Source organism: Cervus elaphus, chromosome 13 (genome assembly GCF_910594005.1).
Source record: "Cervus elaphus chromosome 13, mCerEla1.1, whole genome shotgun sequence".
NCBI classification, from domain to species: Eukaryota; Metazoa; Chordata; class Mammalia; order Artiodactyla; family Cervidae; genus Cervus; species Cervus elaphus.
The window spans coordinates 70,699,016-70,726,559 of NC_057827.1; the positions used below are offsets into that span (position 1 = coordinate 70,699,016).

The 27,544-nt window shown below is 66.9% G+C and overlaps 1 protein-coding gene across 8 annotated transcripts in view; it reads left to right on the forward strand.

Moving 5' to 3' along the window:
• Positions 1 to 1,381: 1,381 nt before the first annotated feature.
• INF2 (inverted formin 2) overlaps positions 1,382 to 27,544 on the forward strand; it is a 28,693-nt gene continuing 2,530 nt past the window's right edge. The window contains exons 1-23 of one of the 8 annotated variants that reach the window (XM_043921581.1): positions 1,382 to 1,586; positions 10,733 to 10,896; positions 13,603 to 14,002; positions 15,229 to 15,344; positions 15,415 to 15,574; positions 16,002 to 16,035; positions 16,835 to 16,976; positions 17,804 to 17,945; positions 18,103 to 18,927; positions 19,398 to 19,546; positions 19,623 to 19,684; positions 20,286 to 20,388; positions 20,484 to 20,569; positions 21,066 to 21,166; positions 22,131 to 22,201; positions 22,298 to 22,405; positions 22,704 to 22,774; positions 23,452 to 23,572; positions 24,375 to 24,539; positions 24,643 to 24,745; positions 24,873 to 25,034; positions 25,639 to 26,274; positions 26,682 to 26,741. In XM_043921581.1, coding sequence (XP_043777516.1) covers positions 10,810 to 10,896; positions 13,603 to 14,002; positions 15,229 to 15,344; positions 15,415 to 15,574; positions 16,002 to 16,035; positions 16,835 to 16,976; positions 17,804 to 17,945; positions 18,103 to 18,927; positions 19,398 to 19,546; positions 19,623 to 19,684; positions 20,286 to 20,388; positions 20,484 to 20,569; positions 21,066 to 21,166; positions 22,131 to 22,201; positions 22,298 to 22,405; positions 22,704 to 22,774; positions 23,452 to 23,572; positions 24,375 to 24,539; positions 24,643 to 24,745; positions 24,873 to 25,034; positions 25,639 to 26,274; positions 26,682 to 26,740 — 3,903 coding nt within the window. In that variant the 5' untranslated portion in view covers positions 1,382 to 1,586; positions 10,733 to 10,809 and the 3' untranslated portion in view covers position 26,741. Of the gene's footprint in view, positions 1,587 to 6,304; positions 6,431 to 10,732; positions 10,897 to 13,602; positions 14,003 to 15,228; positions 15,345 to 15,414; positions 15,575 to 16,001; positions 16,036 to 16,834; positions 16,977 to 17,803; positions 17,946 to 18,102; positions 18,928 to 19,397; positions 19,547 to 19,622; positions 19,685 to 20,285; positions 20,389 to 20,483; positions 20,570 to 21,065; positions 21,167 to 22,130; positions 22,202 to 22,297; positions 22,406 to 22,703; positions 22,775 to 23,451; positions 23,573 to 24,374; positions 24,540 to 24,642; positions 24,746 to 24,872; positions 25,035 to 25,638; positions 26,275 to 26,681; positions 26,742 to 27,544 lie in introns of those variants that run through there. The other 7 variants (XM_043921584.1, XM_043921582.1, XM_043921585.1 and 4 more) reach the window with 7 other exon arrangements.

Sequence of the window (27,544 nt, forward strand, 5' to 3'; positions counted from 1 at the left end):
CAGGCGCACAGGTCCCTGGCTGGACGGTGTCCAGGAGCCAATGCACCCTGCTTGGTGGCTCACCTGGCATGCCTAGCACTCATTCCACGCTGGCCTGTTGCCAGGAGCTGCTCCCACACCGGGGCTGAGCCAAGGAGACTTCAGGGGCTGAGGCCGCTGGACCAGCAGGGGCGGCACCCGCGTCTCAGCCCCGGCCCCGCAGGGGCACGCTGGGCACCAAGGGGTGCATGCTTGGCCCCAGGGAGAAGACGGAGCAAGGCTGTGAAGCCACCTGGACCCCATTCTGAAGGGTCTGCTCCCAGCCGCTCACCCGCTGTGAGCCCTCAGCCCCCAGCCTCATGCCCCCATGGTCCAAAGGCGGCAGGTCTCTGGATAGATTTGGTAAGCCAAAGCCGTCAGTGGAGACGTTTCACCCACTGTGCTCATCTCGCCCAGTAACCTTTAGGCCGAATTGTCCATCTCTTTAACAGACGGGGAAATTACAGCTCAGCGGTTCAGGTCAGGTCCTGCCTGACCCTGAGGTCAGGCACCACCAGTGCAGAACCCTCTGGACAGGGTGGTATCTCCCCCAGCAGGCCTGGGGCTGAAGGCACGCCTGCCCCTCCTTAACCCACGCCTGCCCTTCCCCCAGTGACTGGCCTCCTGCTGGGCCATGCAGGGGTGGGGGGGGGGCCTCTTGATGAAGTGGGCACCCCCTCAGTCCGCAGGAGTGATAAGGCAGGACAGAAAGAGGGGGCGGCACTCAGGCTTGCTGCCTGCAGCCAGCAGTGTCCAGGCCCAGAGACCACTCAGACTGCATCTTTGCTGGGGACCAGGAGGAGGGCCGGGGGCTGGCCCCCCGATGGGGACGCTCTGGATTCCAGAAGACCAGGGAGACCCAGCTGCCATGAGGGGACCCCAGGCGTCAGTTCGCGGGATCAACTGGCCCGAGGGGTCTCCCACGCGGGGTGTAAAGAGCACGGCCTGGGAGGCTGGTCCACCTGCCGCCAGGCTTTGACAGGAAGCCTCAATGGGTGAGCCGGTTACCTGGCGCGCTGCCAGGGCGAGGTGGGCCTACGGGAGGTTTGTGGAAGGGGGCGGAGCAGCGGAGCCCAGGGAGGGGGGCGGACAGAGAGAGCTGAGGCGGGAGGGCCACTTCCAGAGCTTTCCTGGGACCCCCACTCCCCGCTTCATGTATCCCACCCACCCCAGCGCCACCCCCGCCCGGCAGGAGCGAAAGTGGGAGGGCTGGGAACAGACCGAGCCCTGGCGGAGATGCCGCGGGTATTTTCGGGCTTGGGGAGAGTCCCTGGGCGGCCCCGCCCGGGGGGGAGGGGGCAGAGGTGGGCGGGGCCTCTCCAGGGACCCCCTCTCCCCCAGTAACTCCGCCCCGGGCCCGCGCCCGCTCCCCACGTGGCCGCCAGCGGGCGGGGCTGGGCGGGGCTGGGCCGGGCCTCCTCTTCCTTTCGCGCGCCCCTCCGAGCCTGAGCCCCAGCCCGAACCCGAGCCGTGCGGAGCCGCAAGGTGGGCCGGCAGCCCGCGGCCCCATCATCCGACCCCGACCGAAGGCCGGCCCCATCCCCTCCCTCGGCCGCCGTCCCTTTTCGGTAAGTCCGCGCGCTCTGGGCCGGCCGGGAGCCGCGGGGAAACTGAGTCGGGGCCGTGGGGTGCTGGCGGCTGGGGAGCGGAGTTGGGGTAGCGGCGTGTGCACCCGGGGTGGCGACCCGCAGCCCAGCGGCGCAGGGCGGCTGGGTCCCCGCTCCCGGGCGGGGATCCCGCGGTGCCCCGGCCCCGTCGGCTCGCGCCCCGCCCCAGACTGCCGGCCCCGGCGCGGAGACGCCGCCCGAGCGCTCGCTGCCCGCGAGTGGTGGGCCGAGGGCCGGCAGGGCCGCCGCCCTTCCCAGTGCCGGCAGGTTTTACCCGCCTTGCGGCTGCCACATCCTGACCATGAATCAGCCACAGTTGGGAAAATAAACTTCATTTTCGCGTCCGCCGCCCTGGTGACACAAGGCACGCGGTGGCCTGCGGCCCCCTCCGAGCTGCTGGGTCTGTAGCTGCCCGGGAGCAGGTGGGCACAGGGGGCCTGGGCACCCCTCAGGAAGGCCTTGCGGGAGTGAGCCCCCGTCCCTGCCCTCTGTCCTCCGGAGTGGGGCTGGCAGTCTGGCCCCTGCTCCTCCAGTCCCACCCCGGGACCCCTTTCCTGGGGAAGGACCTGGGGAGTGACCACAACCTCAGGAGGGAATCTGTGCTGCCCCCCACCCCTGGCTGTGCCCGCCTGACCCCTGAGGCTCTGTGACCCAGGGCCCCAGGCTGCCCCTCCCACTCAGACACAGGAGGAGTCAGAGGCCCTGTGATGGCCAAACCCTTGCCCCAGCCAGGAATCAGGAACAAGGCCAGAGGTCGGCACACCCATGCAGGATCCCGGGTTGGGAAGTCCCCTCCCCACCAGCCCTTCCCCTTTCTCCCTCTGGCAGTGGGAACTGGCCAGGACTCTGGCCTTCACAGGCCTCAGTTTCCCTATCTTCACCCGCAGGGTGGGGACGGTGGCTCAGGCCTGGACCTCCTCCATCGCCCAGCAGTGGAGGAGTCAGGGACCTGAAGCAAAGCCCTAGATTCCCTGGCATTGCTGCCCAGGGCAGGGGCACGGGGGGGGGGGGGGGTGGTTAGCGTGCGTGCTGCTGCCCTCCTGCACCCACTGCGAGGGCCTTGGGTCCCAGTCTGGAGTCTGAGACCTCACACTGTTCCCACTGCTCTCCAGCCCAGCACCAACTTTTTGCTGAAAGCCCGGTTGGTACCGTCAGCCCCTCCTGGCCACTGCCATCCTCCTAGGAGCTGCCAGCGCCCAGCTCGGAGCTGACAGATCATCGGGGCAGGTGCGGGTGGAGGGGTGCTGGCATGAACCCAGGTGACCAGTGGGGCTGCCCTCCCGTGACCCACGCAGGTGGCTGGTCCCCTGAAGGCTCTGCTGTTTGGTGGCAGAGAGTTAACCGCCAGGTGAGGCCCCCGCTGCGTGGAGGTGCTGACGGGCTGTCGGAGCTAATTGCACACACCTCCCCCTTAATCCGGGCTGGGAAGCTGTGCCCTGAATAGATTCCGTTTGCCTTCCGTCAAAGTGCAGTTGTTTCCCGGTTTGGGGAAGTGATCTGGTTCGTGAAGGTGGTGGGAGGGAGGGATGGAGACTGGGCGGTGAGAGGGGCATGGCCCTGCGTGCAGGCATGACTAGCTGGCCTGGCCTGGACCCGGGCAGCGGTGTGCCCAGAGGTGGACTCGAGCCCCTGGCCTATGAAGGCGGTGAGAGGAGGAACCCACAGGTGAAGTTCCCACCGCAGCCCAAGGGCCTGTGGGCCGAATGAACGGAGGAGAGGAGTTGGTGAACTGGTCTGAATGTCTCCATCCGCTCTCTGTCACGCCCCCGGGTGAGGGTTGGTCCTGTTTCACGGAAGAGGAGACCGAGATGGGGTGGTTGGTTGACAGGGTCAGGGCACGCCGTCCTGGAAAGAGGTGCCTATAAAGCCCCTACTGTGTGCACCAGCCTCTGCAGGGGCTGGAGCCCTGTGTTCACCACGCTGGGCATGGGGAAGGCACTGCCCCAAGCGGGAGAGAAGTGGCCAGCCCCGGGGAGCCAGCACCTGGAGGCCGGGGCTGCCCCCCTGCCCCTCGTCACTCCTACAGTCCCCACGGGAACAGCAGGCACGTGGGTGCAGCCGCCTCAGGGTCCCAGCACCGACTCTCTGGGAGCTGGGGGAGCTTTGTCCTGGCCGAGCAGCGCCCCTGCCCCTGGTCCTGCAGTGGGGGGCAGGTGCTGGCCCACCCTCAGGGCACCCCTCCCCACTGTGTGACTCCAGAGCCCAGCAGTCCTTGTAGACAGATGGCGGCACTGGACGCCAGGGGCCACAGGTTCTTCGAAGCAGCGGACCCTCTTAGGAGTGGGATAGGGGCAGGCACGGATGGAGGGTCCCCCCTGAGCTGTCTGAGGACCAAGGGGCCAAGGGCGAGGGCGAGACCCCTTTCCTGCAGCCCCCATCCTCCCCGGCCCTCCCTTGCCTCTGCTTTTTCCAGCTGCAGCTCCTGAAGGCCCCGCCAGTCATCCCCCAGCTCATGGGCTAACCCTGCACCCTCCAGCCCCCCACTTGGTGAGCTGAGTCCCTATCAGAGCACCCTGGGGCCTGACGGGGAAGGAGGGTGGACCAGGGGACCACCTGCTCCCACGACGCTGTGCCTGGGCCCACCCAACAGGAAAGGCAGACCCCCGGCAGGGGCTTTGCGGAATGCGCTACTGGGAGGCCCGCTCAACCAGGGCCATCGAGCAGAGCCCTCCTTAGATGGGAGGCCAGCCTGAAAACACGCTTGGAGAGGTGCAGGAGAGCGTGTTTTGCACCCATTCTGCACATGGTGCCACTGAGACCTAGCATCAAAGGTGTGCGCTGTGTGTGGGTCGGGGAGGCAGAGAGGGCCGTTCCGCTCTGCCCGCATCAACCGTCCTGTGTGTTGCCTTCCTGGGGCTCCTCGGAGTTCGCACTGGGCTGCTGTGGGCAGAGGCCAGCCCAGCCCCTGGCGCCCCCAGGCAGTGCTGGTCCCCCCACCACACCCGCGTACACACGCTGTCCCAGCAGACCCCGCGGCTGGGGCAGGCACTGCTCCGTCCCTGAGCTTGGCCTTGATCCTTGCCGATGCCAGTGGGTCTGGGCATGGACACCAGCGTGGGCCCTGCCCAGCTGGGTGAGGAGGTCTCGGTCTCCCCGCCTGGCCTGGCGCCGGGTCCTCTGGGGCCCTGGGATGCAGCCTCAGTGTGCAGCCTGCCTCCCTTCACCCATGCGCCTGTGCCAGCGTCCCCGTTTCTGCTCACGCACAGCTCTGCACGGCCGCCCGCGCACTGCAGCCAGGAAGCAGACATCTGCTCTTTACCGGGCCCCGGGGTGGGAGGGGGCGCTGGCCGTCCCTCTTTCCTGCCTGGCTCTGCCGCCCCATGTGCACGAGCATGAATGGCCTGAGAACACCAGCCCGGGGTGACCAGATCAGCTGCTGCCCACTTTGGGGACACCCGTGCCCCCCACCCCGCCCCCGTGCTTCCGGGCTATCCCCCAGGGGCAGGACCAGGCCGTGCAGATGGAGGCAGCAGTGATGGACGGATGGCCAGGACCTGGGCGGTCACCTCTGAGAGGAGGGGGGGAGCTGACCAGAAGGGGCCTTGCTGGCCAGGCAGGCCCAGCCCTGTGCAGGCGGATTTGGCTCAGCCAACCCAGCTCCCTGGACAACATCCTGGCCATTTTACAGATGCGAAAACCAAGCCCAGGATGGGCCTGGCCCTCGGTGCCTGGCAAGGAACAGCACGCAGCGTCTCATGCCCGACACTCAGGATCCTGCTTGCCTGGTTCGGTCGGGCTGCTGGCGCCAGCTGTGTGGCTCGGGAGGCCCAGGAACGCTGAGTAGGAGCCGAGGAAGTGGTGACCGCTCCAGCGCAGTGTCACCCAGTGTCCCGGCCCAGGAGGTGTCGGGTGCAGTGGACTGGCGGGCAGTGGGGCCCAGCGCTTTCTGGCAGTGGCGGGCCTGCTTTGCAGATGGCATCCGTGGATCTGTTGGCAGATTGGGGGAGGGGTGGCATCAACATGCTTATCCCTGGGTGAAGACAGGAGTCAGGGCCCAGAGGTCCTGAGGCCCGTGCCCAAGGGACATGGCTGGTCAAGCAGCAGAGCCTGGTCTCAGCTGGAACCTGAGCTGTCCCCTGCCCCCGGGGCCTGGCCACAGCTCCTGGTGGTGCCAGGCTCTGCAGGCTGGGCCCTCCCCACCCCCCCAAGTCTGCTGCTTTGTTCTCCCTCCTCTGGGCAGGCAGCCTGGACCAGGGACACAGGAGAGGCGGGGCTGTGGGTGGGGGGTCCCCTGGGGCAGGCAGTGGGTGGCCTTCACATCCAACCCCGAGACTCCAAGACAGGAACAGGGTGGTCAGTGACCGAAGCTGGCCTGACCCCTCCTTTACCCAACTCTGCGGATCCTCCCTGAGTGGCCTTTCCTGCATGGTGCAGGGGTCAGGGGAGGGACCCGAGGCTTCCTGCTCTGAGCTGTGTCTGCTGTTTAGGGACGGAACCCAGGCAGGGGGGATGCTGGCGATGAGCCTCGGGTCTGCGTGCGGCCCAGCAGAGCCTGCAGGTGGACGCTGTGGCCAGACACCTTGCCCCTCGGGGCACCACCGAGTTCCTCACCCTCTCACCCTCTAACCGCGGGCCTGCACACATCACTTCCCTCGAGCACCGCAGCTGCCTCAGCGATAAGGGGTGACGGTAGGGACCACTGTCCCCGTCGGCCCCTGAGCCGCTCCCCACCCTTCCAGCCTCAGGCCCCCGGAAGCTCGACCAGAACCCCAGACAGGCAGAGGCGGCCAGGCCTCTGGGCGCTCCCCGTTAGCCCAGCTTGTGCACCTGGAGCGCTGAGCCCAGAGAGCAGGTGCCAGCGGAAGGCGAGGACAGACGCGGTCGCCGTGAGCCCGCGGGGCAGGTGGAAGCGAAAGCTGGGCTTCCTGGTGTGGCTGCCTCCACCCTTCCTGTCCTCCCCCTGCACCTGAACCCGAGCCGGCTCATCCTGGGGGCGGGGGACTCCCAGACCCCTCAAGCCCATTCCCCAAAACCCTACCCCCGCAGCGCCCAGCGCAGGGTGGACCCTCCTCCCAGCGCGCCCAGCGCAGGGGCGGCACCACCCCGCCCCCAGTGGTGAGCGTTTCCTGTCGAGTCAGGCCCCTACCAGGGGCGCCCTCTGGGGCCCCCACCGACTCCTGCTCCTAACGAGGAGGGTGGGGTTCATGGAGGTCTGTGTCTGTCACCACCCCAACCTGACCCAGATCCTGGGGCACCAGGGACCGAGCCCTGGCCTGGCTCCCCTGACCGCTCGTGTCCCCCGGCTCTCGGCACAGCCTGCCCTGGCCCCGATCCTTCTCCACTCACAGCACAGGAGACCCGGCTCCTGGCTCTGCCCTTTCACCCCTGGTGACCGAGCTGGGACAGACCTGCTTGGAGCCCAGTTCTCCCTGTGAGATGCCGCTGGCCCCCTTCTGTCCCTGTGCTTGCAGGCTCCCTTTCTCATTGTGAAATGACCGTATTGCCCCTGGACGCAGCCTCTCTTAGTGTCTGGCGTGTGTCCTGTGTGACACACCCCATTTTGGGTGGTTGGAATCCCACACAGTGCAGCCGGCCTCCTGGCGGTCGTCTCTGTTTCGTCGTTCGGCGCTGCCCTGGATGTCTTGGTGCCCACCTGCCTCCCCTGCCCTTCTATCCTGCTGCTGGGTGCTGCGGTGGCCGGCCGGCCTCCTCACACGCAGTGAGGCTCGGGAGGCAGAAGCCTCGCACCCCATCCTGGAGACACAGGTGGCAGTGGGCAGGAGGACTGTGTGGACAGGAGATGGGCCAGGGAGCCGTAGGACCCTGCGTGCCCGAGGCCTTATGCACTACCCCCAGGCACGGGTGGGTGGTGGGCGGACACTCAGTCACTTCCCCGAGGCCCCCTGTCTGCAGGATCCCCTGCCTGGGACGAGCCCAAAGCAGGTGACCCACACAGGTCAGTCGAGATCCCCAGAGGGCTCGGGGCCTGGTGAAGAGGACACAGTGAAGCCGAGATTCTGGAAAGGAGGGAGACAGGGGGTCATGGCAGGGCAGCCTCAGCTCCCCCTCCCACCGGGCAGGGCCTGGGCTGCCCCTGGGCTCCAGGGAGCTGCCAGGAATGTAATCCAAGAGTTGCCAGGCAGTGGAAAAATTTTGGTTTTGTAGAAGCTAAAAATACTGTGTGGCAGCCCCTGCCTCCCAGTTCCGGAACCCTGCTCCTGACGGTTTACCGCCCACCCCGGGGGGAGACAGCTCACTCTGTGCGCCCCGCCCCCAGCCTTGCTGGCTCTGGGCCCAGCAGCACCCCAGCTCAGCGCTGATGCCAGCCAGCAGGGCTGCCCCAAGCTGTCTCCCCAGCCGCGAGCAACCGTTCCCCATCACAGGTGCCTTCCTTAGCCCTAGTCCCCGCCCCAGCCCCAGCCCCCCACCCTGCACCCCCTCACCAACAGGGACTGCAGAACAGAAAACCTCACCCAGCTCCACAAGGTGAGAGGCTCAGGCCCGCGGCTGGGCGGCCCACCCACCAGGCCGCTCGAAGCCCAGTGGGCCCGGGACGCCTCCAGGGCCTCCCAGCCGCAGCTCAATGTGTGTCCAGGACACAGCTCAGTGTCTGCCGGGGTCGGTTTCTCCATCTGCAGGGGCTGGTCTTGGGGGTCTGGGAGGCCAAGTTTGGCCCTGCCCCCTGCTACACACACACACACACACACACACGCACACAGTTTGACTGATTATTGTAGGCAGGGGTAACGGCTTCCTGCCGGTCAGCACACTGCCCAGGTACAAGGGCACCCGGGTGGAGAGGCCAGCATCACCACGCCAGGCTGGCCATGTGCAGGCGAGCGGATGGGTGTCCGAGGAGGTGGCATCTGTGTGGGCTGGGTGATGCCGGTGCGCAGGACACCCAGATCAGCGAGCGGACCCTGGGAAAGCTCAGAGGGAGACCCTATCTTCCAGAGCCCCAGTCGGAAGGGGAAGGCATGACCCCTTCCCAGAGGACACCCCACGTTAACGGAAGAAAAAAGATGAACGCTAAGGACCTATGGGCAACGTCCCGGTAGTGTCAGAGCCTCAGGGGCTTTCCCTGCAAAGGGCCCTTCCCTTTGTCCGCTGTCCTTTCGGTGCGGGGTGGGCGGACTGCTCGGAGGACAGAAGAGGTGCTGAAGCACCCGACCTTTCAGTTGCCCACGGTACAGGGTCTGGCCTGAGCCTCTTGAACTTGGACCCTGGGAACCCCAGACTTTTTCAGCCTGCGGCGCTGCTTCCAAATTCCTGCGCAGGCCCCACCCTTGGCGGGCTGGCCACGCCCCTCGCCTGAGGGAGCCCTGAGCGCCGGGAACACATTCCTGAGCTTAGGGCCCCGCCCCGAGCAGAGCCGCGGCTCCGCCCCGTGGGGCCCCGCCCAGAACAGAGCCGAGGCCCCGCCCCCGGGGCCTCGGGCCCGCCCAGACTCAGCCTCAGCTCCGCCCCTCGGCCCCGCCCGGAACTGAACCGCGGCCCCGCCCCCTCTGGGCCTTGGCCCCGCCCCGAGCATAGCCGGGGCCCCGCCCATCGGAGCTCTGGTCTCTGCGCCCGGCCTGGCTGCAGGGTGGGCGCCCAGCCCGTGGACAGGGCAGGCCCGGGCTGAGCAGGGCCAGGGCTGAGAGCCGGGCATCCCACGGACTGAATGACAATAGCCGTGAGAACTTTGCGCGCTCGCCCTGTGCCCGCCAGGACCAGTTTCAGTATGAAAACCCGCTGCAGCCCGCCTTCCGGCTCGCTGCCTCCCACGCAGGGTCCCTGCGTTATCCCCAAGGGCCGTCGCCCACAGCCTGTGCTCCTGAGAGCGGTAAACGTTGGTTTCCTCCTTGAGTCCCTCCAGTGTTCCCTGCAGAGATGCTCAGTCACCACCCAGAAGGGAACAGGCAAAGCTGTTTATTTGGAATCGGGGCAGCCAGGAAATCACTGCCGTGTGGTTACTAAATACATAGAATGCTACCTACACACACTTGACTATATAACACGTATTACTATGTTAAACTGTTTTCTGTGTATAGAAAGCTTCTTTACAGGATGGGGCTTCCCGGGTGCTGATGGGGGCTGCAGGGCTGGGGGAGCTGCTCGGCTGAGGAGACTTGGGCCCCCACGCGATGGCTGGGCGAGGCCCTGTCCTGTCCAGCTTTCTCTGGTCCTCAGTGGGAAGCGAGGACAAAGCTCAGGAAGCTGTGGGTTACTGATGAAGCCTGGGCCGTGGGGGGATGTCCCAGGGCCGTCGTAGGGCTTCCGGGGCTGTCGCTCGAGATAGAGGTCTGACATCTGTCAGGTCTGGCCCACAGGGAGTGCGCTGCGTCCTGGGCTGCTTCCTGTGGGGACGGCTGGGTGTTCTGGTCTGCTGGCTGCAGCTGTGGGTCAGAGTTCCGTATATGATCTGGCTGAGGTCCATTTGTATATTCACTCTTTATCCTGAAAAGCGGTTGGAACGTTTCTAGGAAGATGTTGTTGGCCTGGGGCCTGACCAGGTGGACCCTGGATGAGGCTGGCAGCCTGGTGGGCATCACAGAGGGAGAAAAGTCACGCACGTGAGCCTCTGGGTCCCTAGCTGAGCTTGCTCTCCCAGCTAGATGCGCCGTGCTCACTGGGCCGTGTGGGCTGCGGCCAGTGGAGCCCTGTGCGCCCTCTCTGACCCGCCCAGTGCCTCCGTGTGCTGAGGGGGTGGGGAGCGGACAGCCAGGGCAGCTCAGCTGCAGGACACAGGGCCTAGGATCGGGCGGACAGGTGAGCAGACTGGGATGGTCACCAGCTGTGCTTGCCCTCCCCTCAGACCCGGGGGCTCCCCTTTGGGGGGTCTTTCGGGGCAGTGAGCCCATGGCTCCGGAAATTAGGGGCATGTGGGGAAAACTGGGCCGCACCGGAGGGGCAGCTCTGATGACCGGGTGGCCTCTGGGAGCTTGTTTCTCCGTGTCAGGGGACCCCTGGGGCTCTTGGCTGGAGACGCACTTGGATGCCAGAGTGCTGGCCTGGGAGAGTTCCTCTGTGTCCGCCCAGCCTGTGCCAGGCAGCCGGGGCCTCAGGCCAGGGGAGGCGGGGGCAGGAAGGGAGGGTCAGCTCTGGGTGCTCCTTAAGCAGCGGCACCCACGGCGGGTGGCAGTGTGTGCAGAGGTCTGTCTGTCTGTCCTCCTGGCTCTTCACAGTGCTGGTGGGAGTGCCCCGCCCCCACACCACAAAGCTGCCTGGGAGGGGCAGCTGGGGCCTTCAGTGGGCAGCAGCGATGAGAAGCCAGGGGAATGCAGGGGGCAGCCCGAGGCAGGCACCAGCCTGGGTGGGCAGAGGCAGCCGGAAGGTCCTGCGTGTCTGGGTGAGTGCCTGGGGGCCTGGAGGGTGGGTTAAACCTTGCAGTCGTGGGGCGGGCCAGGTCCAGTACAGGCCCCAGGCCACAGGGGCCCCTGGGGGAGGGCTGGAGGACACCCCGCATCCTCCCCAACCCCCAGCTGCTGCAGCAGCCAGACCCAAGGCTCAGCCAGAACAAGCAGATCAGCCAGGGTCGGCTGAGAGGGCCGGAGCTGGACACAGTGGTCAGCGCCCTCCCCGCCCCCAGCCAGTCTGCCTCCTGGGAGGACCCAGGGGTCCTGCAGGGAAGGGGGGAGGATGAGGGATGGGGGACCCCCTGCAGACAGAGGAGGGGCTGCTGAAATGCCAGGAGGCCCCTAGGGGGTGGGGGAGACTCCGGAAACTCAGGTGTGGCCAAAATCTTGGCTCCCTGTCCACTGATGCCGAACAGAAATATGGAGGCAGAGTTTGGTGGAAAGAGAAAAGGGCAGCTTTACTATTTGCAGGCAAAAGGGAAACAGTAGGCTATTGCCTCAAAAACACTGCCCCGCTCTCTCGGGAAGAGGGAGAGGTCTTGTAACCTCATGACGTTCTTGCCTTTTTTTTTTTTTTTTCTTTCTTTCTTTTGCAAAGTTTCAAAATGGTCACAGCTGACATCAGGCAACTCAGCTGACATCACCAAGTCTGGTGTCCCTGAAGTTATCAACTCCAGATCTTCTTTTTGAAATGTAGAATGCTACAAGAGGGTGTGGGGCTCAGTGATAAAGAATCCACCTGCCAAGGCAGGAGACCAGGGTTCGATTCCTGGGTCAGGAACATCCCTTGGAGAAGGAAATTGCAACCCACTCCAGTTTTCTTGCCTGGAGAATTCCATGGAGAGAGGAGCATGGCGGGCTACAGTCCATGGGACTGCAAAGAGTCAGACATAACTAAGCGACTAAAGCAACAACAGCAAGAGAGTGTAGGGGGAGAATAATGCCGCATACAGAGTCCAATTCGCGTGAAGTCACAGAGTAATTAGCTCTGCTGAGGACAAGTCTACCTACGAGTGTTTGTTAGTAGCAACAGTTAAAGAATAACTAAGATTTTTAAACTCTTTTAGGCCTGTTTACGCTTTTTCCCCAGCCTGTTCATTGTCTCCTTATTTTCCTTGTTTATCAGGAAAGTCTCATTTCTATTTAAGAAAAGCCTCATGTCTATTTTTGCTGCCGCAGATTGCCCACTGCTAGTTCATCCCTCCATATCACTGGAGGAAGGGAAACAGGCATCGTTCATGTCAGACTGAGGACAAAATTTCAGTTCTGCTCCCATTTGACAAACATCAGCTGCTTGGCCCAGGGGCTTGTCTGTCTAATTCACAAGGGAAGACACCCAAGACCCTCACCCAGGTGGGGGGGGTCCTCCAGGAGTGAACAGCGAGTGCTGGGGACCCCGAGCCCCCCGGGCATTGGCACCTGGGCCGTTGGCCCCCTCAGCCTGTCTCCTGCATCACCCCAGCTGGTCCCTGGGGTCTCCCCCGTAACTGGCCAGGACCAGCAGCCCTTAGGGTGATGCCACAGTGGGCGCCAGCCTCTCAAGGGTCCCAGGCCACCTTCTGGCATCCAGCCTCACTCTGCCATTTCCATGTCTGGGACCCCGGGCACGTTCGTGACCCGGCTTCCCTGGGTGCCGCCTCCCTTTCCCTCCTGTGAAGTGGGGGGAGTACCGTGCCCTCCTCCGGGTGGTGGGAGGTCAGGGGTCAGGGTGGGCAGTGCCAGCGTGAGGCCCCCTGGCATGAGGTGCGGTGGTGTCGCTGTCCCCTGCCCCTTGGGCCTCCAGCCCAGCAGCTCCACACTGCCCTGCTCACACACTAAATACAAGACCATACATGGTCACAGAAGAGCCTGGGCCACCTCTGACCCTCTGGGCCAGTCCTGGGGCTCGGGTTGGGGCCCACATCACAGCCCCGGGCCCGAGGAGAGGGACTCGACCAGCTATAGTGATGACACAGAGACTTGCCGCCTGTCCCACTGTTCTGTTCTGGAAGGGAGCCTTTGGGAATGTTCTGGCCTGGGTCACCCCCGACCCTCTGGGGGATGTTCTCTGGGCAGCGGTCAGACTTCCTGTGCCTGAATCTGGGTCAGTGTCCGAGAGCCCCGGGCCTGGGGGACGCTGGTCCCTGCCCCCTGACTGACAAAGTGAGGCCCACAGGAGCTGGGGCCTGGCAGGGCCGCTCCCCGAAGGGCCCTGGTCTTGCCTAGAACTGAGTGGGCCTTGGACATGACCCTGGAGCCAGCCGCATTCCTGGTGCCGTGGGCAGGCTGGAAATGCCCCGGGTGTGGAACTGTCCCCGCCCACGCTATTATCCCCATCTGGGCCTGTCTGCTGGGCAGGGGAGCGCCCTGGGCCCAGGGGAAGGAGCCCCGGAGACACCATTTCTCCGCCTGAGCACCACGGGGCAGTGGCCTTCCTGCCAGTGAGGCCTCCTGGGGTCTCGGTGCCTACCGTCAGGGCAGGGGTGTGGCCTCCTTGGTCGCCATGACGACCAAGACGGGCATGGGTGTAAGAGGCGCCTGGCACAGGGGAGCCTGGCGGGTTGAGGGATCGCCAGCACAGCGGGTCCACGGGGCATCAGCAGGCGAGTCCCCAGTCGGCAGGTGGAGACACGGAGCAGGGGACACCGACTGGCCGCGCCTCGCTGGGCCGCGGGTGCCCTGTAGACCCCGGGCTCACACCCGTCTCCTCCCACCTACAGCTGAGCAAGATGTCGGTGAAGGAGGGCGCCCAGCGCAAGTGGGCGGCACTGAAGGAGAAGCTGGGGCCGCAGGACTCGGACCCCACGGAGGCCAACCTGGAGAGCGCCGAGCCCGAGCTCTGCATCCGGCTGCTGCAGGTGCCCTCCGTGGTCAACTACTCGGGGCTGCGCAAGCGGCTGGAGAGCAGCGACGGCGGCTGGATGGTGCAGTTCCTGGAGCAGAGCGGCCTGGACCTGCTGCTGGAGGCCCTGGCGCGCCTGTCGGGCCGCGGCGTGGCCCGCATCGCCGACGCGCTGCTGCAGCTCACGTGCGTCAGCTGCGTGCGCGCCGTCATGAACTCCCGGGAGGGCATCCAGTACATCCTCAGCAACCAGGCCTACGTGCGCCAGCTCTCCCTGGGTGAGGCCCGGGCGGGCGCGCGCACGGGTGGGGGTGGGGGTGGGGGCGGGCCGGCTGGCAGACGCAGGGAGGGCTTCCTGGAGAAGGAGCCAGTTTCCCGTCTGCCCACGTCTGAAGCCGGGGCACTGTGCAGCCGTGATCCTCCGCCAGCTGCGCCTAGTCGCCCGCCCTGCTCTGACTTCCCCTGCGTTTCCACCTAGCCCGGTGCTGGTCCAGGCTCTGCCCCAGCCCGAGTCTTCTCTGCCCTTGAGGCCCCCGTCCACACCGTGGCAGTCAGAGTCACCTGGATCAGAAACTCGTGTCCAGCTGAGGGGGCCCCCCTTCCACTCTGCCTGGTTTCGAGTTCCTCGGCCTCAGCCGGGGCTCAGCTCCTCAGGTCTGGGCCCCGCTGCGGGCATCAGTTTCCACCCCCACCCCCGCCTCTGCACTGGGCTCCTGGGGGGCGCCTCCCCACCCCCACGCCCTCCAGCCTCCTCCCCCACTCAGGCTGTGGTGCCCACGTGTGCCAGCCGAGTCCTGCTCACCCTCCGAGCTTGGACTCACTGTCACCTCTTTCAGGGAGTCTCGCCAGGCTGTGGCCAGACTTAGTCCCCAACCTGGGGGAGACCCCAGGTGGCCCTTGGTGGACAGTGGTCACTGCACGCTCTGCCTGCCAGGCCGTGCTGCCCCCACTGATGCGTGGGGCTCCAGGGCGGGCAGGGCCCATGTGGGCGAGTGAACCAGAGATCACCCGGCCCAGGCCCAGCTGTTGCAGTCTGTGGAGTCCTTTGTGCCTTAGTCTCAGCAGGGTCAGCCAAGAGACACCCCCAGAGTGTCCCCAGCTCCGGGAATGCGGTGGGAGGCAGGGGCCCACGGGGACAAGGAGGCCTCGTGAGCTGTCAGTCGTAAACACGGTTGCTCTAAGTTTGGAGAAAACATGGGCTCAGCGCTGGGAGGGGTGCCCGTGTAGGCCTTGGGCCCAGAGCCCGCAGAGAGCCCCCAGCTTAGAACTGAGGGCCATCGGGAGTAGAACCCCAGTGACTGGGGCCGTGCCTGCCTCCACACCCCTTCCGGGGGTCCTGGGGGTGGCCAGCATGTTCAGAGACCAGTGCCTGATGTGGGCGCTGGGCCCTGGTTTCTGCCAGCCCAGCAAGTTGGCAGCTGCAGGGTGGGAGCCCGGGCCGGGCAGTAGGTGCAGGCGGGGGGCGGGGGCCGAGCCCCTCTGAGAGGCCCCCTACCCCTGGCAGCTCTGGACACGTCCAACATGATGGTCAAGAAGCAGGTGTTTGAGCTGCTGGCTGCCCTGTGCATCTACTCGCCCGAGGGCCACGCCCTGACCCTGGACGCCCTGGACCATTACAAGGTGAGCTACACGTGGCGGGGGCCAGGCCGGAGCCCGGGGGCACGCTGACCCCTGCCCCCCGCCCCCGCAGGCGGTGTGCGGCCAGCAGTACCGCTTCAGCGTCATTATGAGCGAGCTCTCAGACAGCGACAACGTGCCCTACGTGGCCACCCTGCTCAGCGTGGTCAATGCCATCATCCTCGGCCCTGAGGACGTCCGCACCCGCGCCCAGCTACGCAGCGAGTTCATCGGTAACCTTGACCTCGGCCCCACGCTGCCCACTTCTGGGGCGATGCCCCTCGCCCCTCTCCAGGGCCCCGGGGGCGGGCTCTGCTTGGGCCGGGGAAGCCTCCTGCCCTCCTGCTCCCTTCAGTGGACGCAGGGCCTCAGGACCCCTGGACGGTAGCGCTGGAGGGATCTCGGTGCTAGGCTGCCGCGTGGAGGGAGGCGGGCAGGCCGGCCGACGTCGGTCTGGCCCTGCTGGCTGCGGCGTGACTGTTCCCCGGGCACCACGTGTGTCCAGGGTGGGCTTCCCAGAGACCCGTGGCTCCGGCAACCCGAGGGAGCAGGTTCCCCTCCTGCCTCACAAGCTCGGTGCTGTGGGTGGTGGGAGTGAGCCCGGGGACAGGGCGGAGGGGAAGGCATCCCATGTGCCGGTGACCCCCTGTCCCTTCCCAGGACTGCAGCTGCTGGACGTCCTGACGCGGCTGCGGTGAGTCCCCACGCACCTCCCCCCGGCTCCCGAGCAGCACCTCCAGGTGGGCGGGGAGGCGGCTTTCCGGAGTAGCCCCGACAGGCCACGCCTTCTGGGGCCAGGCCCAGTGGGGACCCAGCCTGCCGTCCCTAGCTGGACAGGCCATTGGGCGGAATTCCCCAGCGGCCGGCAGCTGCCCTAGAGCCAGGGCCCCCAGGCTGAACACAGGACGCCCGGTTAAACTGGAGTGTACCCAGACCGTTTTGTCAGCGTGTGTCCCAGATATCGCACGGCCCACACACTATTCATCAGTCGACGTTTAAAAAAGCCCGTGTAGCTGAGAACCCCATCCTGGTCCTTACCAGGACCATGTTCCCCCCAGGGCAGAGGGCGGGGGGCCACCCCACGAGGAGGCTCCCAGCCGACATGACTGGTGCTGAACTGGCCTCAGCGGAGAGAGGCCTGCTGGATGCGAGGACTGGTCGGGGCTGGCCTTCGTGGGCCCAGCACCCAGCTCAGGCCAGCGCCAAGGCTCGGCGGGCCCTCAGGGGCCTTGGTGCCCCCCTGCCCTCCGCCCCGCGCCCCACACGGCACAGCCGCGCCCTCTCTCCCTGCGAGTGTGGGAACTCACGCTTCCTGCCCCAAGGGGCATGGAGCTGACCGGAGAAGCCCACCCGACCGACTGCAGTGCCCCCCGCCCCCACTGTGGCAGCCACCGGCCCTGCTCGGGGTGGTCTGTGTGTCTGTCCAGGGAGTGGGCGGCGGGGTGGGGGGCAGCCAGCTGAAGTCCCCGGCCCCCGCCCCCCACCCACCCCAGAGACCTGGAGGACGGGGACCTGCTGATCCAGCTCGAGGCCTTCAGGGAGGCCAAGGCCGAGGACGAGGAGGAGCTGCTGCGGGTCTTCGGCGGCATCGACATCAACAGCCACCAGGAGGTCTTCTCCGCGCTCTTCCACAAGGTGTGTGCGGCGGGCAGCGCCTCCCGGGACTCAGGGGGGGCCCAGGGCTCAAGAGGGGCCCCGTGTCCTGACCCGGTCACACCCCGCCCTGCTGGGCCTCGGGGAGCTCCGGAGCCACACTCCGAGCCCAGGGGGTGGGGGACTGGAGAGGCGGAGCCTGGGGCGGGGCCCCAGCAGGACAGTGTGGCGGAACGGTCCGTGGCCTAGCAGCCCGGCCACTGTGGGGTGGTCCGAGGGGACGCTGGGACGAGTGAGAGGCTGAGACGGAGCTGAGTTCCAATCCAGCCCAGGCCCTGTTTTCACTGAACCCGTTGACTGTCAGCCCGGAGCCAGGGTTTGCAGGGGCCATCCAGAAACAGCTGGAGAGTTGGGGCTGTCACCCTGGGCAGGGGCGCTTCCAGTGGGTGGGGACCAGGGGCTCTGCTAACACCCCGCAGGGCACGGGCAGCCCCTACATGGTGACCCGGCCCCTGATGTCACCAGTGTGCCCATCGGGGAGCCCTAACTCAGGCTCATTACCGGGCTCCCCGTAGCTCAGTTAGTAAAGACTCCGCCTGCAATGCAGAAGACTTGGGTTCGATTCCTGGGTGGGGAAGATCTCCTGGAGAAGGGCAGGGCAACCCACTCCAGTATTCTCGCCTGGGAAATGCGCATGGATGGAGGAGCCTGGTGGGCTACAGTCCATGGGGTTGCAAAGAGTTGGACATGACTGAGCAACCACCACCTGGGCACAGGGTGGGGACGGGGTGGACACTCGAGGGGAGGCCGGCGGATGTCGGCCCGGGAGATGACGCCACTGACCCGCACTCCTCGCCTGCCCCGCCCAGGTGAGCTGCTCCCCGGCGTCCGTCCACCTGCTGTCGGTGCTGCAGGGCCTCCTGCACCTGGAGCCCAGCCTTCGCTCCAGCCAGCTGCTCTGGGAGGCCCTGGAGAGCCTGGTGAACCGGGCGGTGCTCCTGGCCTCTGACGGTGAGCGGGGTGGGGCTGGGGGAGGAGCACCGTGCCCCAAGCTGCGTCCCCCTCCCGGACCCAGCCGGGTGGGCATACACGGGGTTCTCGGCCTGCGGGTGGAGGAGGCCAGCCTTGGCCCGTGCCCCCCATCCTGACTCCGGACATCCCCACCCAGGCCAGGAGTGCACCCTGGAGGAGATGGTTGAACGCCTCCTGTCCATCAAGGGGCGGCCCCGCCCCTGCTCCCTGGACAAAGCCCACAAGAGCACCCAGGCCGACCTTGGCCAGAGCCAAAGGGGCAGCTCCCCGCAAAACTCTAGCGCCCCGACAGCAGGCCTGGGGGGCCAGCAGCCAGCCGCGGCCCTCGCCAGCCCACTCGTCACCAGCGTCCAGGGCGAGCATGGGCCGGCACCGCAGCCAACAGCCCCGGAGAGGCTGGAGCGCCCCCCGCCCCCGCCGGCGCCCCCGCTCCCTGACTCCACGACCGCGCCCCCTCCTCCGCCCCCTCCCCCACCGCTGCCCCCGCCCCCGCCGGGCATGGGGGCTGCATTCCCCTCACCTCTGCCGCCCCCGCCGCCCCCACTGCCTAACTCTGCTGGGACCGTGCTGCCCCTCCCGCCCCTCCCGGGCCTGGGGGGCCCGCCCCCGCCGCCCCCACTGCCTAACTCTGCTGGGACCGTGCCGCCCCCACCGCCCCTCCCGCCCCTCCCGGGCCTGGGGGGCCCGCCCCCGCCGCCCCCACTGCCTAACTCTGCTGGTACCGTGCCGCCCCCACCGCCCCTCCCGGGCCTGGGGGGCCTGCCCCCGCCACCCCCACCGCCCCCACCCTTGCCCGGCATCTCCGGGCCCCCTGCCGCGGGCGGCGTGGAGGAGATAATCGTGGCCCAGGTGGATAGCGGCCTGAGTTCGGCCTGGGTCCCCCGCCACCGGCGCGTGAACCCTCCCACCCTGCGCATGAAGAAACTCAACTGGCAGAAGCTGCCGTCCAGTGTGGCCCGCGGTGAGGCCGGCTGCCATGGCTCCCCTCCGGGGCAGGGGGCGGGGACAGGTCAGGTTCGCCCCTCGGGCCCCTGTGCTCCCACACGCCCCCTGGAGGCTGGCATATCTCTGCTGCTGGGCCCCTGCACTGCGTGGGCCCAGGGGCTCAGCGTGCTGATACCCAGAGGACATCAAGGCCAAGGGTGGCTGGAGGCCAGGTCACCGGCCAGCCTGGACACTGGGCCCTGGGCACCCGCACGCACATACACAGCATGGCATCAGCTGGAGGGCTTCTTTGGCTGGGCATTTATCAAGTGCCTGCTGTATGCTTGCCCTGGGCCGGGCCCCAGGCCCAGCACCCCTGCCAGCCCTCCGGCCCGCACCACCTGCCCCTGGACTTGGGGGGCAGGCGTGAGCCTAACCCTCCGGCCCGCACCACCTGCCCCTGGACTTGGGGGGCAGGCGTGAGCCTGACTGGCGGCCCCTCACCAGCAGAAGGCAGCTCCATGTGGGCAACGCTGAGCAGCCCCGACGCCGAGGTGGTGGAGCCCGACTTCTCCAGCATCGAGCGGCTCTTCTCCTTCCCCACGGCCAAACCCAAGGAGCAGGCGGTGGCCCCGGCCAGGAAGGAGCCCAAGGAGGTAGGGATGGGGCCGGGGCTCGGACAGGGCTCCGTGGCCGCCCTCCAGGTACTGACGGGATGGGGGTGTTTTGCAGATCACTTTTCTGGACTCCAAGAAAAGCCTGAACCTCAACATCTTCCTGAAGCAGTTTAAATGGTGAGCTTCCAGGATCTCGATGCCTGGGTCAGACGCCCAGCCTCGGCCGTGGCCCGTCTTGGGCTCAGCAGTGCCCTCTGCAGGCTGCTCTGGGAAGTGCACACCCCATCCCTGGGACTGGAGACAGTCGGATAATAGCAGCCAACGGTCCCAGCTGGGGGTCCTGGAGACCACCAGTCCAGCCTCCCTGGGGAATATGAGACCCAGAGAGTGGCAGGGATCCCCTAAAGCCGCAGGCGGGGGGTGGCCGCGCCGGGCCAAGCACCTGGCCCTACCCCCGGCCCTGAGTGCTTCCTTGCGGCAGGTGCCCCGCCCCGGAGCTCACCGGGCTCCGCTGAGCCTTCACCCCGTGTCCTGAGCAGCCCCCTGGAAGGAGGCGGCAGGGGTCGCTCGGGCAGCTGGGGAGTGCGTCATTCAGCCACTCCCTGGGCAGGTGGCCCGCCTTCTCTGTGCCCTGAAACTCCCTAGGTGGAGGGAGAAAGCCTGCTGTGACCAGCGTGGCGCTGCGGGCCCAGGGCTGTCCCAGGCGGGCAGGGTCCCAGGAGGCCGAGGGCCGTGGCTCGTGCCGTCCTCGGCCACCTCCACCCTCTCGCCCCTCCAGCTCCAACGAGGAGGTCACCGCCATGATCCGGGCGGGGGACAGCACCAAGTTCGACGTGGAGGTCCTCAAGCAGCTGCTCAAGCTCCTTCCGGAGAAGCACGAGGTGAGTAAGCAGGGGCGACACGTGAGTCTGGGCCCCTCCACGCAGAGCCGCGCCTGTGAGCGGCTGCAGCGACCACACGTGGACGCCTCCCGCAGATCGAGAACCTGCGCTCCTTCGCGGAGGACCGGGCCAGGCTCGCCAGCGCCGACCAGTTCTACCTCCTCCTGCTGGGCATCCCCTGGTGAGCCGGCAGCCCTGGGGGTGGGCGGGGGTTGAGAGCGGGAGCTGGGCCCGGACCTGGAGCAGAGAGAAGGGGTTCCGTGAAGGGTGGGGGCAGACACCACTGGTGCAGCCCTCAGCCTCGGGGCCCTCCGAGGAGCCCTGTGGGGTCCAGGCCTTCCTCCAGGCCAGGGACGTCGTGGGGGTGGGCGGTGGGCAGGGCTCCATGGCCTCCCGCAGGCCAGCCTGGGCCCTCCTGGGCGACCCCTCTGCTCTAGGAGGGGAGTGTCCCACAGAGGGCGACTGCCCTTGTCCTTGGCACCTGGGGGCTTGTCCAAAGCACCCTTGCTGGGCCGGCCCAGTCCTGCCGGATCCCATCTGGGGCCTGGCCCGGGAATGCGCATGTTGAACCAGGCCAGGCCGTGAGACCCCGGCAGCTCCGAGCTGAGAGGACCCTGCGGGCCCCAGGCAGGTGGATGGGGGCCCCTTGAGCCTGAGCGCCTGCTCTGCCGCCCCAGCTACCAGCTTCGGATCGAGTGCCTGCTGCTCTGCGAGGGCACGGCCGTCGTGCTGGACATGGTGCGGCCCAAGGCCCAGCTGCTGCTCGCCGCCTGCGAGAGTGAGTGCGGACGCGGGGCTGGGCGGGTTGGCCCCAGGCGGCGCCTGTGGGTGCCGAGCTTCCCCTCCCCATGGACCACTGCCCGGTCCTGAGGGCCGCGCCATGCATGCAGTCACATGTGCACATGCCATGTGGGCACGCAGACACTCACACACACCTATACACATGCCCACACACATGCTCTCACACACACATACATGCATGCGCACACACATGCATGTGCTCAGAAACACGCACATGCTCTCACATATGTGCACATGCACAGCTCTTGCACACATGCAGACACATGTGCATGCACACTCAGGTGCACACCCACATATACACACACGTGTGCACGTCGATATGCATGCACACACATGCAGACATATGTGCTCTCACACATACACAGGTGTACACATACATGTACACATGTGCACACAGTGACACGTGCACGTGCTTTTGCACACATGCAGACACATGTACATGCACATGCTCTCTGTACACTCACATGCACACGTGCGCACGCATGTACACGTGCATGCACATGCACATACATGCAGATGTGTGTGCTCACACATACACAGGTGCACACATGCGTTCACCTGCTTTCACACACACGTGCACACATACCGCTTTGCCTGAGTGAGGAGCCAGGGAGTCACCACAGCCACGTGGCAGGAACATGGACGGGCCTGACCACTGAGGCACAACCCGGTTCTGCTGAGCATGCACTCAGGGATGGCCCTGTCACCTCGACGACAGAGCCGAGAGCCAAGGCGGCCACAGGTTCCAGAAGGTCCCCTCAGCGTCCTCGCCCACAGAATGGGCAGTGGGGTTCAGGGAGCACTGCCGTAGGCAAGCCCCACACTTCCAGGGTCAGGGCTCCACCGCCCTGCTCCTCCGTCGTGCCCTGCGCCCCTGTCCCACCCTGGGCAGAGCCTGGGGAACAGGCCAGGGGGAGGCATAAAGGGACCTTGTCCTGCAGGCCTGCTCACCAGTCACCGGCTGCCCGTCTTCTGCCAGCTGATTCTGAAAATCGGGAACTTCCTCAACTATGTGAGTGGACGGCACCCAGCCTGCCCCTGCTCCCAGTCCCCCAACCCCCGCCCCTCCACCAGGCTGAGAGACTCCCTCCCCGCCCTCCCCTCACAGGGCAGCCACACCGGGGACGCCGACGGCTTCAAGATGAGCACGCTGCTGAAGCTCACGGAGACCAAGTCCCAGCAGAGCCGGGTCACACTGCTGCACCATGTGCTGGAGGTAGTGGAGTGGGGGGCCTCCTGGGTGCAGCACACAGGTCCAGAGGCCCCCAGGGCCCCGCCCAGCCCCCCAGGGCTCCCCTTGGCAGCACTGCCCCGCCCTGCAGCCCACACCCACTCTGACCAGCCCCCGTCCCGCCCCAGTGCGGAGACAGCAAAACCGTGAGAATCGCAGTCAGGCCCAAGGGGGGGGGGGGGGGGGAGTCGCGGTTAGGGTTAGGGTTAGGGTGGGGCTCACAGGGCGGCCTTGGCTGTGTGGCCTCAGTGGGCCTCACTGAGCACATCGTATCGTGCTGCAGGAAGTGGAGGAGAGCCATCCTGACCTCCTGCAGCTACCCCAGGACCTGGAGCTGCCCGCCCGAGCGGCAGGGTAGGTGCCTCCCACCCCCACCCACACCCCGGCCAGCGTGGCAGGGCTCGACCAGGCTGCTTTTGTGCTGGGGCACCACCCTGGACCCCGGATCTGCTGCCTGACTCTCATCCCACTTTGGGACAGGACCTTGTGTCCACTGTGGCCTGTCCCTGCGCGACCGAGGGGGGACAGGGGTGACCTGGCCACAGTCACCCCAGGTGCTGGTCTAGCACGGCCCCCTCACGAGGCTGACTTTGATGACCTGGACATGCTGCCCCCATTGTACAGGCAGGGAAGCTGAGGCCCTGGGAAGTAGGGTCAAGTCTAAGTGGGGTCACACAGCCCAGGGGTGGCTCTGGGAGGGCAGGGTCCACCCTCAGCACTGGCCGGCCCCGCTCCATGCCACCATGGAAGGTTCTCTGGCCCGGGGGAGGCTGAGCCTTGCAGAGAGTCAGGCAAGGAGGGCAGGCTGAGCCGTCAGGGTCACTGTTCTGACACCACCAGCCCAGCACCTTCTCAGGTGAGCGTTTGACCCCACACTGCCCTGCCCATCCTGGAGTTCTGACGTGCCTCTGGCAGCCAGTGCGCTGTCCGGGGCCACTGTCCCTGAGGGTGAGCCGTCCGGGGGCCCCGCTGTCCTAGCAAGGCTGGATGGCAGCGTTCAACTGATCCAGCGGGCCCTCTGGCGCCTTCAGGATCAACCTTGAGGGCATCCACGCGGAGTCCAGCACTAACCTGAAGAAGCTCCTGGAGATGGAGCAGAAGGTGTCCTCCTCCATCCCAGAGGTGCAGGAGCAGTACGCCCACCGCCTCCAGGCAAGCGCTGCGCGGGCACCGCCCTTTCCAGGGCTGGGGCGTCTGCCGGGCCTGGGGTCTACTGTAAGGTGGGAGGGCGAGCAGGCGGGTGAGCGTGAGCGGGCAGGTGAGCGTGGGAAGGAGAGAGCCAGAGCCAGCGCCCCGGCAGGAGAACAGCCCCTGCTGCTGGCGCCCAGGTGTTTCTGCAGCTGAGGGGTCTCGCCGGGTGCTGGGCTCAAGGGCTCAGCCCCCCGGCCCTCAGAGCCCCCGCGACCACGCTGCCTGCAGAGCCTGTGCTGGTGGCCGTCCTGCTGTGGCCGCACCTAGCGCTCCAGAGACTCCAGTGCAGGCATCTCCTGCGACAGTGGGTGGGGCCCTGGCCCCGCCCCCTGACCTCTTGCACGGCCCTGACCCCACCCACTGCAGGCCCCTGACTCCTCCCACTGCAGGCCCCTGACCCCTCCCACCGCAAGCCCCTGACCCCGCCCCGACCCCTCCCATCACAGGCCCCCCCCGACCCCGCCCCCTGACACCTCGCAGGGCCCTGACCCCTCCCACCACAGACCCCCTGACCCCGCCCCGACCCCTCCCATCACAGCCCCCCCGACCCCGCCCCCTGACACCGCGCGCGGCCCTGACTCCTCCCACTGCAGGCCCCTGACCCCCCCCACCGCAAGCCCCTGACCCCGCCCCGACCCCTCCCATCACAGCCCCCCCGACCCCGCCCCCTGACACCTCGCGCGGCCCTGATCCCTCCCACGGCAGGCCCCCTGACCCCCACAGACCCTTACCCGCCTCTCCCCCCCCCCTCCCCCCTACACAGGCCAGCATCGCAGACTCGCAGGCACTGGAGGAGGTGTTCCAGGCCATCGAGCAGAAACAGCTGGAGCTGGCTAGTTACCTGTGCGAGGATGCCCAGCAGCTGTCCCTGGAGGACACGCTCAGCACCATGAAGACCTTCCGAGATCTCTTCCTCCGCGCCCTGAAGGTGGGTGGGAGGTGTGGTGGGTTTGCGGCCCCGCTGTCCCCGAACAGGGCAGGCGGAATTGGGGTGCCGGAGGCTTGGGGTCACGGGCTGTGCCCATCCGCAGGAGAACAAGGACCGGAAGGAGCAGGCGGCCAAGGCTGAGAGGAGGAAGCAGCAGCTGGCGGAGGAGGAGGCCCGCAGGCCGCGGGGCGAGGGCGGGAAGGCCGGTGAGGCGAGGGCGGGAACGGGCGGCTGGGGACCACCCAGTCTGGGCCGTGGCCTTTCCTCCGCCCTGCCCTCTCAGGGGCTCCGGGGACCCTGGGCAGTGTCCCTGAGGGTCTCTGGGCTCCTCAGCCAGGAGGGGAGGCGGGAAGCAGGAAGAGGTGTGTGTCATCGACGCCCTGCTGGCTGACATCAGGAAGGGCTTCCAGCTGCGTAAGACGGCCCGCGGCCGAGGGGACGCAGAGGCGACCAGCAGGGCAGCCGCCACAGACCCCCCGAGGAACAAGGCACCTGGTGAGACTCTGCACCACCTCCCTGTCACCCCTTCCTCCCCACCATCCTTGCCTCCCTTCCTCCAGGAAGCCCTCCTTGTTGGTTCAGGAGAGCCCGCCCCTCTTCCCTGTTGCCCTGAGATCAGGGACACCTCACCCCCTGTGATCCTTGCACACATCTCTGCCGCAGCAGAGGGTTCCCTGGTTGCTGTGGCAGCCGTTCATCCAGCCCCCAGGCGGGCGGCAGAGCTGGGCCGGTGGGCTCGTTGACATATGCTTTGGGGCTCAGAGGGGCTCTGAAGTGGCTGGGGGAGACGGGATGAGGCCCTGGGGTGGCATTCTCCACTGCTGGGCAGGCTGCCTTGGGGGCTCTAGGGGCAGGGAAGACATATGTCGTTGCCGTGGGCCCTGTGTGCCCTGATCCCCCATGCTGGGTACAGACCGTGGACACCGCGGCCCAGGCCTGCCCGGTGGGAACCCACTCGACCACCAGAGAAGGCTTCCCGGGGAAGGGGGTCCGCGGGACGGGTGGTATTGACTTGGGACGTGCTGAGCAGGGCCCTGGGGATTGGGATCACTCAGGGGGTGAGGCCCGTGCCCTCCACTGACCAGTACTTCATCCACAGCCGCCACCAGGGACCCCGTGGGAGGTACCAGCGCCCCCATCTCTGAGCCTGGCCTGGACACTGCAGCCGGCAGGGAGCCCTGGGGCTGGGATCTCGCCGATGCCGCTCCCACCAGCCACCAGCCCACTGGAGACTCATCAGAGACGGGTGGCCCTGGGCCCCTGGAGAGGCGCTCTTCTTGGTACACAGATGCCAGTGATTTCCTGCCCACGGAGGACCCCCAGGGCCCCCAGCCCCCTGCAGGGGCCTGGTCAGTGGTACTGGGAGACGCTCAAGCCCTGAAGCCCCTCGACTTCAGTGACCAGCCCCCCAAAGCCATGGGTCTGAGCCAAGACACTGAGGAGCCCATGGCCCCGCTGGGTGCCTGCCAGGCCAAGGCTGACAGCACAGGTGAGGGCCTGGAGGATGCAGCTGCCCACGGCCGCCGCGCCGGCCTCCCCGCTGCAGGCCCTGATGAGGATGAGGACGGGGAGCTCACAGCCCCAGACTCCGCGCTGGACACCTCCCTGGACAGGTCCTTCTCGGAGGATGCCGTGACTGACTCGTCGGGGTCTAGCACCCTCCCCAGGGCTCAGGGCCGGACGTCGAAGGGCACAGGCAAACGGAGGAAGAAACGCCCCTCCAGGAACCAGGAAGGTAACTCGAGGCCCCCTGTCCCTCCCCGTCCTGCGGAGCAGGGGTTCCGGGCGGGCGAGTCAGCAGGGCTGGGGGCATCGACGCGTGGTCTGAGCTTGTCTGTCCCACGCCGGGGCCTGGACCTCCCCCTGAGGCCGGCCACTGCCCCCGGGAGTGGGCGATTCCTCGCCCCTCTGGGTCCTACCGCAGAGGAGACAGCAGCGCCTCTGCATCGGGAGGGCACCGCCCAGCGGCTGCACCTCTAACCCACTAACTCTGCCTGGTGATGCCAGCTCCAGTTGGGCGCGGCGGGGGGCCTGGGGCGCGGCTGCGCTTCGGCTCAGCGTTCATGCAGCCCCAGCCCCGACTCTGAGTCCAGGGTCGCTCGTCAGGGATGAGCTGTTGAGCGTGTTTCTTTTATTTGGAAGCAGAGGTTGCCCCCGACCCTGACGCTAATAAAACAAAAAGGCTCTGTGTGATCCAGTGAGGTAGGTACCCGCCTGGCCCTCCGCACTAACCGTGGCCAGCAGGGGCAGGCCCACGCCGGCCTCCTGATCACTAACCCGCTTCCCCCCGCCCTCCCCGGGACCCTCCCGGCGCCCGGCTTTCCCTCCCGCTCTCTCGGAGCCTCGCTTAGCTGCGTCTCTTGTCTCTTCCTGGGGCAGATGCAGCCTCAGAGCCTCCGCCGCCTCACAGACAGGTGAACGGGGCTCCAGGGCCCTGAGGGTGGGAGAGAGGTCCTCCTGCCTGAGCGTCTGGCTCACTCCTACCCCGAAGGCATCCCCTTCCCCCGAGTCTGTCCTCAGGGCACCCTCCTCTGGCCCTGGTGTGAGCCATGCGCATCCCCAGGGAGGCAGCGAGGGACAGCGAAGGCCCCAGAGGCCGCTGCCAGGGACAGGCAGACTGCCCGCTCCTGCAGGGGGTGCTCAGGCCTCCTCTTTCTAGGGGGGAGACCTAGGGAGAGGGTCTGTAGGTGCGTCCCTGGTGACGGGCTCCAGGCCTCCCGGGACCCCTGAAAGTGGGCGGGCCAGTCGGGGTCTTTGATGTGGGTCACAGGTGTGACCAGAGCAACAGGCCTGGGTCCTCACCACGCCCCCAGCCTGGGCTGTGGACCATGATCGTATGCGGGGACTGGGAGCCCTGTGGGGTCCAGAGCTGCACAAGGGCGGCCCTGGTTCTCCATGCACCTCCCACCCGCCGGACTCGAGACGAGGTCCAGCAGGTGCTGGAGACCTGGGCAGGGGTGCAGTCCGGCGCGTCTGTGGGTTTGGGGACAGCAGCCACACGTGAC